Raw genomic sequence first — 20,500 nt, 5'->3', positions numbered from 1 at the left:
TTTATTAGCGTCACATATTAGCAGTTCAGCACATATTAGCAGCATGTATCACACTGTTACACAAAATCTAGTGTCATAGTACAGTAAATTAATATAGTACAGTAAATTAGTATAGTACAGTAAATTAGTATCATAGTACAGTAAATTAATATCATAGTACAGTAAATTAGTATCATAGTACAGTAAATTTGTATCATAGTAGACATTGCTATAACCAACCTGGCTCAAACTCTGTTGTTGGCCGATGGTAGGTAACCCCAACCCTAAAGAGTGAAACCAATATGTCCACACATACAAATAAAAGTTGAGAATGTCTACCTTAACCTCATAGTAATTCTTTGATCTGTAATCCAAGCTTTTGGAGTGTAGAGCCAAAAGAAGAACAAATGCTTCCCTGTCCCATTACTTATACAGCGCAGAGCGCTGTATATCCTAACCTGTTCTAACCCCCTCCCCCTGCACCACCAACACTCCCTCCGGCTCCTGCCATGCAAAACTCCTCTGTCTGTTCCCCCCTCCAGGAGCTGGCAGAGAACGGCTACTCCTCGGCCACAGGCACGGCGGCCATTGGGGAGGACGGGACGGCTGGATCGCCCCCCTCAGCTGACGGGAAGGAAGCCCCCCGCACCTGGGACGAACGCAGACCCATTACCGTGCACTTTGGACAGGTGGGTGGAGAGGGGAAAAGGGGGTGTTTGTGTGTCTGTGTGTGTGTGTGTGTGTGTGTGTGCGTGCTGCACGTTTGAGAGAGAGAGCGTGTGTGCACAGGTTCAGTGTTGGAGATGACACTCACGTCTGCATGAATGTGCATTTAGCGTGGCTGTACATTCTAGAATTGAGAGAAATACTTGTGCTATGTCTTCAGATTCTAAGTCTGCTATACATCCTAAGCAGGGTCTAAAAACCCCCCCTACAATGGTCTATTCTATCCCATCCCCCATCCTATCCTTTGAATGGAGTGTATCTCTTATCATGGCCTGTCAATCTGTCTGATAGTATGTCTCACTGCTCCTATGTTTAGCAACAACATTCTCTTAGAAGCCAACACTAGTATACTACTACTATGCTCTTGCAGACTCCTTATTCACCTTTCTTCAGTTCAAAGCCTGGTGCTTCGAGCCTAGTCAACAAGCCCTTTTGAATTTCCACAGTTGGGCTTTCTAGCCCCGCCCGTATGATCTCCAGTTTGTTTACATTCTTTCATTCAGTTCGTGACAGCAGTGCTACACTCATCAGCGCGGTCATTTAACGTGCTACACCAGAACAGTTGCGCGCGTGAATGCAGAATAAATATCCCTCTGTTTGAGTCTGTTTCTGCATCGAACTTCAAATGTATCAATTCCTGATGGTGAACTTGTGAACATATCTTGAGAGTCCCGTCAAATCTGAATGTCTTCCGAGTCGGGAGTTGTCCTTTACCTCCCACTAAACGAGTGCTACATTTCGGTTCAGCTTGTGTTTCAAACAGGTACCCTATTGTATACATGTACTGCTAATATCAATGTTTACTGTATATTCCATTATCATACTCCCAAAGCTGAGTGTATATGATTTTAAGCGTCCAAAAAGTATTAAAACCTATAATATTTCTGGCACTTTTCTATGGGATTTACACGTGTGGATCCAAGAAAAATAGACTCCAATCTTAATTTTACCTACCAATTCTAATTCTATCCGCATCAATAAGAGTCTATGAACTCCATCTCACACTCGTTTCATGGACTTAGATTTCACGCCTGTGGTGTTGCAGACCTGTAAGGTGGCGAACTATGAAGACACTAGCAACACATCAAATTCTGTCCTTCTGGTAACTTAAGCACTCGATGACAGTTGATTTGTAAAAAAGCGTTATTCAAACCCATTTGATTGTGTACTCACAGCTAGCTAACTTGGATTATGCTTGCAACCCACCAAGTTCGCAAGCCAACTAAAGCACTTGGGTGATAAGAATATCCCGTCCTCACTCTCAACCGTTCTCCTCGCCACGTTTCCCCTCATAAGGAAGCTAAAAGACAGAGTTTTAGGCACAGAATAGGCCGGGAGTAACCCTTGTTGAAGCCCTGGAGTGAATGCGGAAAAGTAATTGGTCTTGGCACACACTGTGTAAGCCCTGCTGTGGAAAGCCGGCTAATGGCTTGATTTTAAATTGCTTTGAGATGATTCAAGCATGACATTTTGTGCACATGTTTTATGTCTGAATTTTCGATTGTCGCATAAAATTCTCGCGACAAACGCATGGAAACATAACTAATGAAAGTATTGTGAGGGAGACGGTATTTTTGTGCGCTACAAATGTGCAATCTTTAGCAGTCTCTCTGTCACTCTGAATATCCCTCCATCACCTGCACCCTCCATGTCCCTCCTTCTCTTTCGCTGCACTCCTCCTCCTTGTTGCTTGTCATTTCGCACGGTCAGAAGACTCTGTGGATACCCCCACATTTCCTGTCACCCCCCATCGATGCTTTTCTTCCTTTGTTTTACACATTCCTGGCTTCCTCTCTCTCTCTCTCTCGCTCGTCTTTTGTAAGAAACGCAGGCATGTGTTTCTCTTTCAATACCCCTCTTATCAAACTGACAAACACTCCATTGTCAATCTCGTAGTCAATTATGGACTTTAAAAAATCTATAACATTTAATGGATATTTTTTAACATGATTCTAAAAAAAAAAGTATTATTACTATTATTACTATGGTAAAATGACTATTAGTTTGTTACCTGTTGTGAAATCAGGAAGATACAGTGGCCCTCTAGGACAAGGGTTAGAAAACATAGAAATAGTATCATTTAGACTTCTGTCATATTCACTCCCTGTCCACCGTCCCACGGTGTGTCACTGAGGCTACTGAGGGCTGTCAACATGTCCCTGTGATGACGGTGACACCGTGACAGAGTTCTGAGTTAATAATCTCTTTATGGCCACTGCAGGTGCTACTCGTGACTTTGCCTTCCAGGTCCCTGGAAGAAAAGAAATGAGAGAGAGAAGAAAGAAATCCAGCCTTCCTTCTCTCTCTCTCTCTCTCTCTCTCTCTCTCTCTCTCTCTCTATCTTTAGAGTGTTTGAATAATGAGGACACACAGACACACCAATCACAGTCCGCTAGGAGAATTAGTTGATTGATTGATTAGTTGATATGGGAAGGGTTAAGGGGGCACCCATTAACACACAACGTCACAGGGGAAGGCATTGTGGTTGGCTGATATGTGGCGTGGCGTGGCGTAGCGTGGTGTGGTGTGGTGTGGCGTGGCTTGGCGTGACGTGGCATGGCGTGGTGTGGTGTGGTGTGGTGTGGCGTGGCGTGGCGTGCTTGGCGTGGCGTGGCGTGCCTGCGTTGTCGTATCGTGTTGAGGGGATGTTTCAGTGTGGTTGTGGTACGTTGTGATGTAGACGGCAGAAGGTATGTGGTGTTTTAAAACCAAAACAAATCCTTTGTCTAATCGGATCTCAGTGCCTGTCGGAACCGCTCAATGAATTAACAAAATCAATACGTAAGTAATGTAGTAAGTGTTACATTTCAAAGTGCACTTTGTGTGATATGTTTGTGCGTTATGAATGATATTGTGTGCCTCGGTGCATGTACATCATGTTTGTGTATGTGAGCGTGTGTGTGTGTGTGTGTGTGTGTATACATCATGTTTCTCCATTGTGGTGTGTGTGTGACCCCAAGGTGTGTGTGTGTGTCTGGTGCAGCCCCTACGAGAACCACCCCCTCGGCCTCCGCCCCCAAGGCTCCAGAGAGGCACAAGGCCCGTGAGTACTCCCCCCCCGGCGCTCCAACCTCCCCCCAGCTCCCAACCTAGCTTTGGGGTTGGGCTCCATTCCAAAACACGCTCCCCGCCTAGTCCTATGGTGCATTCAAGTGCTTCTCTGAAACTCTGAGCTTCCCACCAGGTTTTTGGAATGGAATTGAGCTCCTGGTTGTGGTGTGTGTGCTCACCTTACTTGACTTGACTGCCATACCATCCCTTCCCGCTGAGAGAAGAGTATGTGCCACGGTATGTCCCATCAGGCTGTGCGCTTGGACATACAGGATCTAACCTTGACTTGACAGACTAATCCACATGCATTCACTCTGGATTGCAAAAGCAGAATGAGCACCTGTGTCAACTGCATTGCATGTGTGTTCTGTGTGTTTTCCTCTCACTTCATTTTGTGTGTGTGTGTGTGTGTGTGTGTGCATATATATATGTGTGTGTGTGTGTGTTAACTGACCAGGGCTGTGGTGTTATATTCCACTGCTCTTTAACCGTTACTAAACCTCAGGGTTTTTCCTGCATAAAGAATCTATGCAAAAACCCGCCATCTTATTCCACAATCTTAGGAAAATGCCTAAAATTGTGCAGAAAACTACATTTAAAAATGCTCCAAATTTACTCTGACAATCTGAACACTACAAATTGAAATGTTAGGTTGACACAGTTGCATATACTGTTAGTGTCCATATTCATGTTTTTTTATAGATTGATTCATTTAGCAAAAGAGCCAGACTTGATGAAGCAAGGTGAAGAGTAGCCTTCAAAGCACACACAGCCACCAAAGTGATTAATGAGTAGTGAACTGACATGACAGTGCTGACATTTTGTTCCTTCCCTGTAACAAAATAATCACGAAAATAAACATGAGAGATAGAACAGTTTCTGATTGCAGAGCCTTGCTCAATCAGCTTGCTAGATAGATAAACTCCTTGCACTAATGACAGAATATCTCCATGGATGTAGGGAAGTATATTTCACAAGGGTGTGCTGCCTAAAATGTACCCAGAGAAAATGTTGCGTATCACCTGTTAAACAGTGACTTTTGAAGGGAGAATAACGTAGTGGTTAGTGCGAGTGAAAAGCATGAAGTGATCGGGTCTCAGGTAAAATGACACTAGGCCTACAGCTAATTTACCCGAATGCAGCCGTCCGGACCCAAGAAACAGCTCTGATCACGAGAGCGTTGCATATATTTGTCAGTATATCAGTCCCAACTTATCCAGACCTGCACTACAATCTAGCAGGCACTTATGTCAACACGCACCACCAAGCAAAGTGATCGCATTTAGTGAGAGAGAGCAACGTAATGCGAGATGGAGATGGAGTAAGGTGAACACCTCACATTTCGGCTGTTTGTCCCGATTCCGACAACGACAGAAGATGCCCACCCCTTTATGTACCCAGCAAAAATGTTGCCTATCACCTGTTAACAAACAATTCTCAGGACTTTTGACAGGAGAATAACATAGTGGTTAGTGTGAGTAAAAAGTGTAGAATCCAACAGAAGTCACAATTTCACCAGTAGCTTAGATGATGCACAAACAAAATGAACACACCCCCACCCCCCCTTCCTACATGGCTTAATATCACCTGTATTTGGCCAAACAGCATTGATTAGCAGATCAGGTCACAAATTACAGGGAAATGAAGAGTTGAAATTGTTTAAATATCAAGTTCATGGTATCAATCTTAATGGGGACCAACTGTTTTTCAAATATCGTTTTATTCGATCAAATCTGTCTGTGGTTGATTCTAGAAACTAGATCACTCAAAAAGAAGCTTTTACAATAACTTCACAATAAGACCATGCGCTGTTCACAGAAAGACCATGTATTTCTCTCATAAGTTATACCACAACAGGCAACTTTCTAAAGAGCTTAATTGGTGAAAAAGGTTCAACATTTTAGAACCAAGAGTACCAACAATGTCCATCCTTTGTCCATGTTTGCCTCCCACTTTCTTTCTCCATCTTGGGTCCCCCTCCTCCTCTCCCAACACGGAAAGGTGATGCAATTCACAGTACAATGGTGAACAAGATCTCCCATTGCAACTACCAACAAACAAACACACACACACACACACACACACACACACACACACACAAACCTCCTCCATTGCCCTTCTGCTCAGGATTAAAGAAGCAGCCTTTCACGTTTCACTTCCTCTCCTCACCCTCTCTCCTCCTATGCTTCCTTCCCTTCCTCGTTATTGTGTCCTGGCCCTTAATGAAGCTGTCCTCTCCATGGGTCCAGCTGTTGGCTAGAGCCTTGGCTTTTGTTTTCTGGCAGTGAGACTGACACACACACACACACACACGCTGAGCCTTGCTAATGATTAGCCCTGTTGTCCTCCTCCTGCTTCCCTCCCACTGAGTTACCCTCAAGGTTAGGGTTAGGGAGGGCATTGGGGAAAAGAGTGACCTCTGACCTCTCCTTGCTCACCCCTGACCTCCTCTGATCCTCCCGGTGGTCTCAGGTGGTAGGGTCAGTCTGATACTTTCTGTCTTCCTCCTCATTGTGACTTAGTTTGGGTTTAGAGAGAAACCATCCCTCATTCCACTTTCTTAAAAAAAAAAAAATTATATTCAGCTTTATTACCATGCAATTACTAAATCACCATGCAACATGTTAATACAATGTTATTACTAGGGTCATTACGGTGTTACTACACAAGTGTAAGAGCAATGTGTAAAGTGTTACCTGGAGGAGCTATACACTTTGTGGATGTGATGTCTGTTTATCTCAGGCTGTGTGTGTATGGAATAGGTTGTGTTGTGGTTGTTGTGTGTTTTTTTGTGATGTTGCTCTTGCTCTTCGCAGGCTCGTCCTCCAAGGCCACTGGTGGCCAAGAGACCTCGCAGCAACGTGGGCCTGGAGAGCAGCCCTGAACAGTAAGAATAACCAACTATATAAATATACCCTCATTATTTTATTTATCACAAAAACATTGTACATAATAATATACAATCATTACAAATAATAAACAAAAGACCACATAAAATCAATAAAATAAAGCCACAAAAGAGGGTGGGGGAAAAGACATTACACTAAGGTGGCTTTCACACCTAGTTCATTTGGAGTGGTTTTTGGAAACCAGGTGTGTTTACCTCCGTAGTTTGACTTGGTTAGACAGGTCAGAACACTACATTCGAACTCGAGTGCACATCAAACAACAGGACCATGGACTGCCTGAAAAGGTTAGTCTCGGTTCTCTTCCAAGTGAACCGTGGTGCGGTTCCTTACTTGTGAGAATGCAGAATGGACCAAACGCAGGACCTGTACCAGCCGTGCATGCAATAGCTGCTGTCAATTACCTTTTTTTTTTATCAGATTCCGTTTAATCATTGCCACCACTCATTATTTGTTTATTGAACAGAAAGCAACGTGTGTGTCCTCAACAGGGAGCTATAGTGATTAGCCAACTTTGCTTTGATGCCGCTTCAAACTGAAAATATTCAAAAGACGCTTTATGAGCGAATGGATCGCGTGCAATTTACCTCCTTTTTCATAGCCTTTGAGGCAGACGGTGGAACAAGATCTTTTCAGTTGGTTACAATCAATCTGTTGCAAGAAACGACGACCGATTATGTGATCAAGATTAGCGAATCTGCGCCTTGCTCAGACCTCACCATATGGCCTGATTCGCTCATATATAATTAAATTCATAATTACATTCATACATTCATAATTACGCTCATATATGTTACATCGTACATTTTTTGTTGGTCGTCAAGTGATTGATGCAGGATTTACTAACTAATTTCTGTCCAATGAACGAACGAGCACATGATCACGTGATTTTATCCCACAATTTTAGTGCCCTTGGAATTTGGCAATGTGAAAGCTACCTGAACCAAATGAAGAAAGAAAGAAGAACAAAAACAGAACATAACCAGACTCTGATTCAAACGTTGATGCAAACAAACTATTTGTGAAAACGCCCTAATAGACTAGTTACATTTGACAAATACTGTATACGCTTCTTTGATATACAATGCCCAGAGTAACTAATGGGACAGTAAAGTATTTTTCTCTTCTTTTGGCTCTCTTAAGGTCTAAAGTAGAGATTCTCAGCTTTTATCTAGTCTTTTTGAACATATTGGTGAACATATTTACAAATGACAACACAATACATAATCCCCCTATTTCAGGGCACCAAAAGTAATGGGACAATTGGCTTGACAGGTGTTTGTGGTAAGTCAGGTGTGTTCTGTCACATCATTTGTGCAGGCATAAGAGAGCTGTCAATGTCTAGTATTGATTCTAGGCTTTGCATTTGCCTTTGGAGTCTGCTATTGGTCTGTCAACATGAGGACCAATGAAAGTCAATCAGAACAAAATGATCAGAAACATAGCCCAAACCTTAGGCTTGCCAAAATCAACAGTTTGGAACTTCATTAAAAAGGGAAAAAGCACTGCAGGGCCAGGGAAAACTTCTACAGTGGATGACCAAAGAATGCTCACCATAATTAAGAAATGAACAACTGTCCCACAGATCAGGAACACTCTCCAGGAGGTAGGCGTGAATGTGTCAGAGACTACCATCCACAGCATACGTCACCAGCCAATCTACAGAGGCTTCAATGCAAGGTGCAAACCACTAGTTATCCTCAAAAAAGATGGTCAGGTTACAGTTTTCTAAAAAGTACTTAAACAGCCTGCAGAGGTCTGGAGAAATGTCTTGTGGACAGATACGCTGAATATTATCATGAACCAAAGTGATTGCAAGTGGAAAGTTTGGAGAAAAAAACGGATCGCCCAAGATTTACAGCATACCACCTCATCTGTGAAACGTGGTGGAGGGGTGTTATACAGCTGCCACTAGAACTAGCTAACTTGTCTTAATTTATAATGTAACTGCTGATGGCAGCAGCAGAATGTGTTCTGAAGTGTACAGAAACATATTGTCTGCTCAAGTACAAACAGATGCCTCCAAATTCATTGAATGTGCTTCATCATACTGTACAGTAACACAATGATCCAAAACATACTGTCATAGCAACTAGGGAGTTTTCAGGGCCAAAAAGTGGAAGGTTCTTGACCGGCCAGCTCAATCCTCAGATTTAAATTGAACATCCATTTAATTTCTTGATGATAAGATTTTAGGCAAAAAGACCTCAAAACAAACAACAACTGAAGATGGCTGCAGTACAGGCCTGGCAGAGCATCACCAGAGAAGATACCCAGTGTCTGGTGGGGTCAATGGGCAGACTTCAAGCAATTATTGCATGCAAAGGATTGTCAACCAAATACTAAACATGAGTGCTTAATTTCAAGCCAGTTCTAGTGGCAACTATACATAGCCACTTCTGCCCAATCACTGTACCATTACTATGCACTGCTATACAGTGCCTTCGGAAAGTATTCAGACTCTTTCGCTTTTTCCACATTTTGTTGTGTTATAGACTCAATTTAAAATGGATTAAATTAAAAGAATTTTCAATCCACACACAATACCCCAGAATGACAAAGCGAAAACATGTTTTTAGAAATTTCAGTAAAATTATTACAATTTGATTGATGGCAAATTCTTTTAATATAATCCATTTTAAATTGAGTCTATAACACAACAAAATGTGGAAAATGTGAAGGGGTCTGAATACTTTCCAAAGGCACTGTATAATATTCAAGATCGATTTGGAAAATATGGAGAAAAAAAATATGTTGAATGATAATTTTGTTTATGAATTTGTTTATGAAGAATTCACAATGTATTTTGGTACTTAACGTGTATGTATGTAAAGTAAAAATATATATTTCATTCATCATTCATTATCTTCACCACAGTGTTCCTCATAACCAACTGATAACCAAGTTCCACCTAAATACTGGTAATACATACATGAAAATACCCACATGCACCCTAGCTTCATCATCATCAACATCATCAATGTCACTCCATCTACATACTGTACCTCACTTAGTGACCTCGCTCTCCTAGTTCGGAAAGCATGGGGAAATCCTTTGTAGAAAGTAGCTACAAAGGGGTGGAAACCTGTTTGAAATGACTGACTCTTCGCGATACATCAAACCAATCAAATACTTTGCTTGGGCAGAGAATTCAGTTTTAGCTTCAGGTTTTCTTACATTTTCTTACATTTTGCAAGCTAGCATAGGCAATAATCCTCTGCAAAATAGTTTAGTGCTATTATCTGTTGCATGCTTTTGGACTGAATGTTTTCAGCCTTGCCACCCAGTAAACAGGTTATTGGACATAGAGATATTAAAGTTTTCCTCTGACCATGATGTTTTAATAGCTGGACAGTGGCACAATAAAAGGATAAGTGTAGCCACTTCACCACAGCCCTGCTAACACACATCTGAAAGAGTTTGGTCCATCTGGTTTTATTGTAGATGGTGGTAAGTACTGTATGCCCTGTGTTGGACCTTTATTTGAAAACTTGTATATTTTACAGAATTAAAATATATATATAAAAGAAAATAGAATGTTCCTTCTTCTAGCATTGTGACTGCCAATAGCCCCTGGTCCTAGCATAGACTACTTTTTTTTATGATGACTGTTGGATAGATGATTCACTGACTTAGACAAATGTATTTGTTGTAAGTCGCTTTGGATAAAGGCGTCTGCTAAATGCCATAAATGTAATGTAAAGAAATAGAGATTGAGATTGAATCTTTCCAGATTGTGTCCCATTGAGCTGGGATGAGGGCTACATGCTGATCTTGTTCCCATTTTTGCATTGTTGGAATGTTGCTTTTGAGGAAGGAAGAGCCAGTCAGTCTTAAAAGGCTAGAGGCTCGCTGTCCAGACCCATCTTCATATTCAAGCAGGCCAAGGGAAAGACTATAGATGTTCACTGCCTCCTTGTGGGCAATGTTGGACATTGCACTATTTGCTATAAAAGTGGAGGTCGAGACTCAATTGAACACAGGGGTCTTGTTGTATTGGCCAGATCTCTTCTACCCTGAAACCATCTTGATGTCCATCTTATTCAATCCACTCCATCTCTCTCTCTCCCCCTCTCTCCATCGCTCATCATTGAATAACTCCACAGGAATGCCTAAAAAAATTCCATTCTTTATTCCATTCCATTCTTTATCCATTCTATTCATCCATTAATGAATTGTGTCTGATCAAATTCTACAGCAAAACAGCAGAAACCGATGTGCAGAAATGGTATAGCTACAACTCTCTTTCTTTCTCTTTCCTTTTCTCCTTCCTCTGTCATGTTTGTGGGTTTATCACCTGTCTTTTTCCTCTCTACCTCCCTTTTTCTCCCTTTCTCTCTCGTTCTTCTCAGTTCTGTCCGTCCGACGCGTCACTACACAGTTTTTCTGTCGGAGGACTCCTCCGGAGACGAGCTCCAGCACGAAGAGGACTCCATTGCCGGCTTCCCCGAAAACTTTCTCTTCTCTGCCCCCTTCGAATGGTCTCCCCTGTACGGCTTCACTCCGACTGACGCACTCGCTTCACGCCTCTTTTGATTCATTATTACCCAGCTTAAAGCATGATTGGCTGACAAACCTGTCACTCTTACTTTCTATCTGCCTGATTAAATTCTGATAGGCTGAAGTCTGTCTCTCCTTGACTTCTACTCCACTTTGAGTTATGCTTCCGAAATCATCCCTCTATTTAGCAGCCAAATATTTTACCATCTGCATTAGTAGCCTTTTATTTAGCTCTTTATTAAGCAGACTGCAGGCCTCAGTCATGCTATGCAATGTGATCTAATGGCAAGTGTACATACAGATCTGTGTATATCCACAGTATGTCAGCATTTTTTCTCTTTGTTGGAACAATATCGAGTGATTACGATACCGTCCTGCTAACCTGTTTGTTGTACTGCCGTGTGTGTGTGTGTGTGTGTGTGTGTGTGTGTGTGTGTGTGTGTGTGCGCGCGTGTGCATGCGTAACTGTGAGTATTGTGTGAATGTCATTTTGTGTTCACCATACCTATGTCACTAACAAATCAATCTGTCCACCAGGCCACAGCCTTACCGCTCCCTGAAGGAGGCGGAAATTGCAGAGGAGGCTGGCCTTGGGGCGGAGCGCCACACTGCCCCTCCCAGCCCAGTGATGGAGAAGTTCTCCGACATCAGCCTGCTTGGGGACATCTTCAGTTGCCAGGACGAGCCTGAGAGCCAGCAACTCAGCCTGGCCAAGAGTTTGGAGGACCTGAGAACGCCCAAAGACCCCGAGCAGCAGCAGGCCAAGTTCAACTACCAGGTCTGAGAGCACAATGTATTCAATATTTAGTTTAGGATGTCAATATATTCTCGGCTAGGGTTAAAGCATTTCTTTACGTTCCAGAAACTTTCCCAAACCATTGTAATTTACTGATCATTTTGGAAATCTATGGACTTTTGGGAAACAATCAGAAATTGTTAAATACTACTCTGTAAATGTAAAATCTACATATTTTTCATATTTCTTATTGGTGTGCCCATGTTGTCTGTGAGCTAGTGGGAAGAACATTTTGTTAAAGAGAAATATGCAGTTGCTAACTAGCTAACAAGTTACCATAGAGACAGATATGGGGGTCGTCATCCGTGGCAAGTTCATCCCAAATTTCCAAAATTCTGATTAAATACCAATGAATGTGTACATGCATTCCCTCCCTTTGAAACCCTATTCAGAGCTGATGCAACTGGAGGTGCTGAGAGAGCAGTTTTTGTGGAGGCCTAGTAATTAAATTAATTGCTGAATTATGTCCTGAATTCTTGTTCTCGGTTGATGAAATAGTTTTGTACTGCTCTCTTGTGTTATCACCTTGTAGCGGATGGACCTTAGTGGCAGTGACCGTACCCGTACCCTCCCTGGCCTCAAGCACTCAAACCCCTATAACAAGCTGTGGAGCCTGGAGCAGGACGACATGGCAGTGCTCGGGAGGATGTCCCCTACCTGGGACAGACCTCTGTCTGTGCCCCCCCCTGAGCTCCAGGAGCCCCGGCCCTCCAGCCGGGAGAGCTTTGGCCCCATCCCTGACCGGCCGGACCCCTCCACCACCCCCACCCCTGGCCAGGGGTGCATCACCATCCCCCGGCCCCACGGAAGGAAGACCCCAGAGCCGAGTAAGGTCCTGGCACCCCCTGTGCCCCAGTCCCGCTCCAAACAGGGGTCATCTGGGGATGGAGGGACCACTGCAGGGGGCCAGGAGTTCAGACAGGCCCTGGGTATGTCCCCGGGGGGCGACCTGCTCATGCCCGCCAGGGTGAGTGAAGAAGACGTAGACCTGCTAAGTCTCCTGGACCCCCTCAGTAGCCCGGCCCACACCGCCCAAGCCTTGCTAGGGGAAGGGGGAGACCCCACCACTGTCCCTCCTTCCTCCAAACCTGCCCTTCCGCCTCGGCCATACCCCCAGAGCCTACCCCCCTTCCCCTCCCACCCCCAAATGCCCCTTAACCCATTTGCCCAGACCCTCCACTACCCCCTGGTACACAGACACTACTCTCCAACAGTAGGTGGGAACCCCTTCAGTGGAGCCTATGGGCCTCCCACTGGTGCCTATTTCCACACACCCCCTCACTCTCACCCTGCTCACCCTCTCTCCACACTGCCGGGGCTATACAGACATCCCTCTCCCGTAGGGTCCACTCTCCCTCCTAGCCTGGGCCCGCTCCGGCCCGCCTTCCCTCCTGCCGGCCCTCCTCCCCCCTCCTCCAGCAACCACGCTCTCTCCAGCCTGTTGGACTCCCCCTCAGCCCCCACCCCGGCCCACAGGGTACTGCCAAAGCCCGAAAACACCGAAGAGGAGTCCTGCGAGTCTCAGGATCCCTTCGGCGATCTGCTGGCTATGACCAAGCCGACTGCACCCCCCAAAAAGAGGGTGGAGGACCTTAGGAGGAGGTGGGAAACTTTCGACTAATCCCCCTTGACTTTTAACTTCGGGGGCGGCATCTACCCCCTGCACCAGCTTATGCTGCTGACCAATGAGGAATTAAGGGTCTGTGTGTCAGACGACCAATCGAGAGGCTGGGCTTCACACCGTCCCCTCCCCAGTGACTTGGACACATCCGCTTCCCCCTCCCCAGTGACTTGGACACATCTGTTTCCCGCTCCGCTGAATGTCTGAGTTCAAGCCTTTCTCTCTCTCTCTCTTTTTCTCTCTCTCTCTCTCTCTGTCCCTTGTCCTTCAGCCAGGAATCAGACTCGCCCCCTGGCCTCGCTTGTTCAGAACGCTCATCCACCACCAGTGCACAGCCCATGCTAGCGCAGTTTCGCACAGTATCCTGTCGTGTCAGCTGTGTTTTTAAATGCCTTCACGTAGCAGTTAGCTTGCGCTCAAACTGGATGGTATGCGGCCTCCAAAATGCTCTCCGGCCCTTTTTTTTCTTCTTTTTTTTTGGCGAGAGAGAGAAAGGGTCAAAGGTCACGCCTCAGTAACTTTGAGCAGTGCCTGTCGCTACGATGCTAACGCTAATCATTAGAGTAGCTAGTCTGCCGTTGTGGGTTGTCAGCTTTAGCGGCATTAAAGTAGCTACAAGCTACGATCTGTGATGCATCGCAAAACCTGCAGTCAGTCCACCTGTTGATGTCTTCTGTAGCATCATGCTGAACAGCGTCTCCTATGATTTGATTTTGGAGGACACACACAATACATGCTTTTGTTTTTTATTATTGTGACTCCAATTTCTCAAGTTGATCTGTGAAAAATAAGTATGGACTCACCTCTGTTCGAAACAAATGACAGGAGTCCGGACATCTTGACTGAAGTGAATCTGTAGAAACGTACCATTCAGGCCAAAGCGGGGGTGTCGGCCTTCAAATGGATATCTCTACCATGCCAGTGACTGCAATTTCAGGTCAAACATTTGAAATTCATGTGTCCGAAACATTGGGGGGGGGGGGACTTCCGAACCCATGATTGTATATTCCCATGTTGTAGAGGGAGGAATATATAGAACCACCCAACTTTACACCAATCATGTTTGCTATTTAAACTCATCCAATGTATTCCCACTTCCCCTTGTTGATTTTCGCCTTATTTGAGTGTTTTCATGTTTTCTGTGTCTGAGGACAGTGATCATCTACTGAGTCACTGGCTGCTTGCTCAGTGGGCTGCTAAGCGTGCAAAAAGTGTAAAGTAACATACTTACAACAGGGTGCTGTTGTCAGTCTCTACAATGGATGGGAGTGAGATACCGTTTAAATCAAAATGACTCAAACTTCACCACGAATGCAGTTTGTCTCTGACATTACCCAACATCTGTCCTGAAAGCTGCTAGTAACCGACCCCACTGCCTTGTGGGTAATCACACAGAGAGAGTCGATTGCCCGGTCCCGAGCCGATCACACACACAAATTGGAACCATTTCAGCAATAGCTAGCGGATGTGAAGTGATGTTGGATACATTTTGTCCCAGATCGAATTCTTTTGACGTTCCTTCTCACCTAACTCGCCAGCAAGTGTTGATCTTGTATCACTAACAGTTGTAATACAATTTCATTTAATATTGAAGGGTGGGGACAAGGGATCCATTTGGGAACGGGCAATTGAGCAAACATCAAGCTCCAATGTGTTGCTAACGGCGGTTTTATGGAAAATGGTGCTGTGAATTAGAGGAGCAAAATCATGTTAGGATTTCTATGGATAACTAAATTGAAACACATGACACAACACTTACTTATTTTTTATGTGTGTTGAAAGAGCATCATGTACCATTATGCACGATGGCAAGTACTGTGTCTGCTACTACTAGGAACACTTCAATGAAATCTTGCTTGTGTTCAAGGGAGACAGTTGCACCTTAAAGGGAATCAAATCACCATGGCTACATGGGTTCATGTTAGTGTCTCACCTAAAGCCACAGTCCCCATTAGCCTCAGTTAAAAGCGAGGCTGATCTCTTACCTTTACTATGATAAAAGGGAGTTTGGTCATTCCCAGTCCATTCTAAAACGGTCCTCTCTCATTACGTTTTCACATTGTAAAAAAAAACGTGCTTTTAGATGTGGGTAAACACTGCTAACTAGCATAGAGAAAATTAGAAAGTACCTTCCTAATAATGCCAAAATTGAAATTGTTTTGCTCCGTTTTTTTGTTGCTGTGATTATGAAGTCCATAAATTAATGTTTTATCATTTACCTCATTGTTTAGTTCACAACCCTCACTGAAATGAGCAAAAACGCTATTGTGTAGATCAGGGGCATTTACCCCCCCCCCTCTCAAATCAACGCTCTGTTTCCACATATGCGTTATATGGAAAAAGAGTCATTGTTTGCACTTTATTTTTGATGAAACATAGCCAGGCAAATGTTCCACCCTGAAATGCAATGTTTTAGGCACTGATGTACCTATAGTGAAATATGTATTTATACCCTTGTTCGTTTTTTGTTTCAGAACAGATATAGTCATAGTCAACTGGTAATGTTGAACGATCCCAATATATATGTTAGTGATATCATACATTACCCAAGTTGTAATTCACTCGGTGGTTAGTAATAATTAAGTGTTGATATTTACCTGGCTTTTACCTGGCTCTAATCATCCGTAAGTATTAATTGTTAGAGAAAATTAGATTTTACCTGAGACTACAATCATCAGTACTACTCACTCTTAGTATTTGATAGCTTCAATCTTCATCTCCACCTTCCATGGTTTGTGTGTACCTTTGGTTGACACTACATTTAAAGAATCAGAGCGATGCATTACAACTCACTCACACTTGATCAAGACAGTAGTTAGTTACACGGTATTATTGAATCACTGAACTTTCAGATAACAGACGTTGCCTTACCGTCAAGGAAACCTTTGATCCATATCAACTGTGTTGCTATGTCCTTGTGTCATGTATTGATGTATATGGTGTCCAATATCCTTATTCCAACCCCATCCCCCTTCTCAAAAAATGCTTCCTTTAGAAATGTGATCATCTTTTTTAAACTTTCAAGCACTTTTGAGTTTGGTGTTATTTTGTTGTTTTGTTGCATTTTCTGTTTATTTTCCTCATTTGTGTATCTCACGATTAAAGAGCACTCTTATAAAATCACACTGCCAAGTTGCCGTTGATACACTTCTTACAGCCCTGGTCTAACAACTTAAATCCCTTTTAAACAGTGGATGAGAGCAAAGACTTGTCCATTCTCTACTCATTGTGAATTTGTTTATTTTATTGTATTTTATTTGTTTATTTTATTGTACTACTTCTAATATGTCTCCCTCTCAATTCCTCTTTTTCTTTTCACTTTCCATCTGTCATGTTTCCATGTTTTCTACTACTGTTATTAAGACGATGGTCATTTACAATTTGGAGCGTAAACCACCGATCTGCAAGCATAAGTGGATGATGGAAATGGGAATAAAACCCTAAAGGGATAGTTTACCCAAAAACATCATAATTTCTTAATCTACCATGTACAGTGCCATCTATGTAAGTATTGGAAAGAGGAAGCATTTGCCTTCTTTTAGCTCTTTACTCCAACAGTTTGGAGTCCACCTATTTTAAGGCATGAAAAGTATTGGAAAATTGGCTTGACAGGTATTTCTGGTTAGTCAGGCATAAGAGAGCTGTCAATAGGCTTTGCATTTGTCTTTGGAATCTGCTATTGGTGTCTGTCAACATGAGGACCAAAGAGACGTCAATGAAAGTCAAGGAAGCCATTATGAGATTGAAATATCAGAAAAATCTAATCAGAAACATAGCCAAAACTTTAGACTTACTAAAATCAATAATTTGGAACATCATTAAAAAAGAAAGAAGGAAGAAAGAGGAAGACTTCTACAGTGGATGGCCGAAGAATGCTCACCATAATAAAACTTTTTTTTTTTTAAAAACAACTGTCCCACAGATCAGAGACCCCACGGAAAACACTCTCCAGAAGGTAGGCATGAATGTGTCAGAAACTACCATCCGCACAATACTTAAAGTCGCTTTGGATAATGGCGTCTGCTAAATGCCATAAATGTAATGTAAATGTAAGAAAGTATTCTGAAGTGTACAGAAACATCTTGTCTGCTCGAGTACAAGCAAATGCCTCCAAATTCATTGGCATCATACAGTAAGACAATGACCTCAAACATACTGCCATAGCAACTAGGGAGTTTTTCAGGGTCAAAAAAGTTGAAAGTTCTTGACTGGCCAAGTCAATGACTTGACTATGGCCACATCTGCATGTAGACTAATGATACTACGTACCATAGATCAAGCTGTTTAGTGCAGTTACCAAGACCTTTCGATAGACTGATCTGTAACTTCACCATGTTTTTCACCACAATTGATTACATTTCTCTAGCCTGTTCCTTTTGAATAATAGGACTGAAATTGGAATTTGCTTTGCAGTGAATTCACACAATATGGAAAGATGAATTTTTGTATGACAACCTGGTGTTTAAAAAAAACAAAAAACATTTTGGTTCATTTTGCATATTGCATATCTTTAAAATCTTGCATACTCAAAAAGCCTACTAAATACTGTAGGTCATGGTAGTATGAGCACTCAGACATGGCTGTCCTCTCTCCATTTCTTTGGTGTGGTGTGCTAGGTGTGGAGAGATGCCTCTTCTTAAGACCATGTGAGAAAGAGCTCAGCATCTTAAACTGGTCAGCCATCAGAACACACGTATTATAATACCTACTACTAGAAATATAAAGCTCTTTCTGCAATTCCCGCTGTCAAAGAGATGCAACATGCAATTCACCTCACAGGTGATTGTAGCAATTGCAACTGTTGATTGTGAATAACTATGAGGAGAAAAAAGATTCACATAATTTCCCATCGTCTTACGTTGGCAACATGGATAACCCATCCCCCAATAGAAATGTGTTGGCTCTGTTTTCTTTAAATGTGTTTTTATTATAAGAATCTCCTGATATTTTACACTTTTTTACAGTACAAAAAAGAACATGTGACCATGAAGTATCCTCTACAGTCTAGTCTTTATTGCATATTTCGAATTCCATTGCTTCTGAAGTGAGATATTGTGTGAATAGAATTTGAATGAATATGTCTAAAACGTCCAGCGCGACTGAGGGTATAACTTGAAAACAGTTTAACTACAGTACAATTCTTTACAACATTCCTGTGTGAACAAAGAAATACATAAAGTAAGTTTAGATTTTCCTCAGCAGTTAAAAGACCTAAAATAAAAGTACAGTAGTATTTTCTCATGTTATGGTACATATTTATATTGCTTAATATTTCATTTCTGTTGCGAGATTTGAATTCATCTATCTTATTTTTCTGTTTGGTCTTCTAGCACCTTACAACCAATGCCTGTAAATGGGTACAAACACAAGAGTTTTCCACTGACAAGGGATTCAGTGAACTAGCCAAACATTAGACAAATAGAGATGAATATACAGTCTCTTAGGCTTAAGCACAGATAACTACAGCACCCGTTTGTTTTAGCCTCATAAAAAAAGACTGAAAATCTGTAGCCCCTATTTTTTCCTGGTGAAATGCTCGAATACAAGATTGTCTTATTCTTAGTTTGCAAGCCTAATCAAAAGAGGGTGGAAACTCCCTTTGTGTGTGTCCTTATACTGTAGTTTAACATAGTACTAAAACACAAAATAAAATACATTTTAATTAACAAAAATATACACACTATACATATCTCCACACATTCGAAGAAAAGTAGCCGTACAAACTTAAGTTTGTACAGGGTTTGGGGAATGTTAAGTAACTCGTGGACATGGTGTGAACGTCCTCATAATGCTTACTTATATTACTTCATATATTCTCCATCTCCACATTAGCCACATTTTTTTTAATCTCAGATCGTACTAGTGTATGCTAGTACCTTGACTTTTTTCATTGTTTCTTCCGTGCCTGAGAAGTGCTTGATTGATGCTGTGACACCGCAGCTTTAGTCCAGACAACTTCTTCAAGCCGCACCCGGCCAACTGGAGACGTTTAGCGGGTGACCCTGGTCAATTGAAAACATAGACGCCTTTAAACACCTGATTTTGGCACAGAGCTTCAAGCCTTGCACCAAATTAGCTTTGGCCCCTCACCACACTGCTTGTTACTGGACATTATGCCAATGAGTACTCAGCAGTTTTTGTACCAGTGTAAGATATGGTAATAGGCAGCTGTACAGTACTCCCGTATCAGGTAGTGCATCACGGGTTAGAAGGTCACTGTAGGGTTCCAAAGAAGTGAGCGTTGCTGCTGGTGTCCTAACAGGAGCTTAGAAACCCCCAAAATAAAGCCAAACATGACCAAGGTTACGATATCTTGCACTGGTACAAAAGGGGTGGAGGGAGTTGGCACAACACAAGTGGTTAAAAAAGCTGTCCACTAATGCCACAATGTGAAGATGTACATTAACTCTTTGCTGTTTTACTCCAGCTGATTGTATTACGAGGTCCAGTGTTACACTGGAGCTTCACTGACTGACCTTGATCTGTGGGCTCCCTCAAACATCAAATTATTATCACCCCGCCGGCTGCTACGTCAAAACACACGCACACGCACACGCACACGCACACACACACACACACACACACACACACACACACACACACAAGCTCTTGCATAATAGCTCATGCCAACAAACAACAAAATTAATGGCACCACTGGGCCAGTAACATGTTCCCACCAGCAGGGGTCCACTCCCACTGCATCCATCCATCCATCCATCCATCCATCCATCCATCCATCCATCCATCCCCCCAGCTAGACCACACTACGGTTGTCTCTGCCATTTTTTGTGCACCTGCCCGCAGTGCTTTCAGATCGGCTTATATGTCCGTTGGCAGTAAACACCAACACAACCCACAGTTCTCCAGTACTAGTTCTCGGAATGGATCAGGATAGATCAGGATAGATCAGCTCAGCTCAGA

At 42.8% G+C, this 20,500-nt stretch overlaps 1 protein-coding gene across 1 annotated transcript in view; it reads left to right on the top strand.

Annotated features, from left to right (window-relative positions):
* dennd1a (DENN/MADD domain containing 1A) overlaps positions 1 to 16,698 on the top strand; it is a 103,152-nt gene extending 86,454 nt beyond the window's left edge. Inside the window, exons 19-22 of the mRNA XM_083669354.1 lie at positions 522 to 668; positions 6,573 to 6,643; positions 11,700 to 11,940; positions 12,491 to 16,698. Of these exons, the coding sequence (XP_083525480.1) occupies positions 522 to 668; positions 6,573 to 6,643; positions 11,700 to 11,940; positions 12,491 to 13,579 (1,548 nt within the window). The 3' untranslated portion in view covers positions 13,580 to 16,698. The remainder of the gene's footprint in view (positions 1 to 521; positions 669 to 6,572; positions 6,644 to 11,699; positions 11,941 to 12,490) is intronic.
* Positions 16,699 to 20,500: the final 3,802 nt, after the last annotated feature.

This window comes from Argentina silus (genome assembly GCF_951799395.1).
Source record: "Argentina silus genome assembly, chromosome: 5".
Lineage (NCBI taxonomy): Eukaryota > Metazoa > Chordata > Actinopteri > Argentiniformes > Argentinidae > Argentina > Argentina silus.
This window is presented reverse-complemented; position numbering and strand designations above follow the sequence as displayed.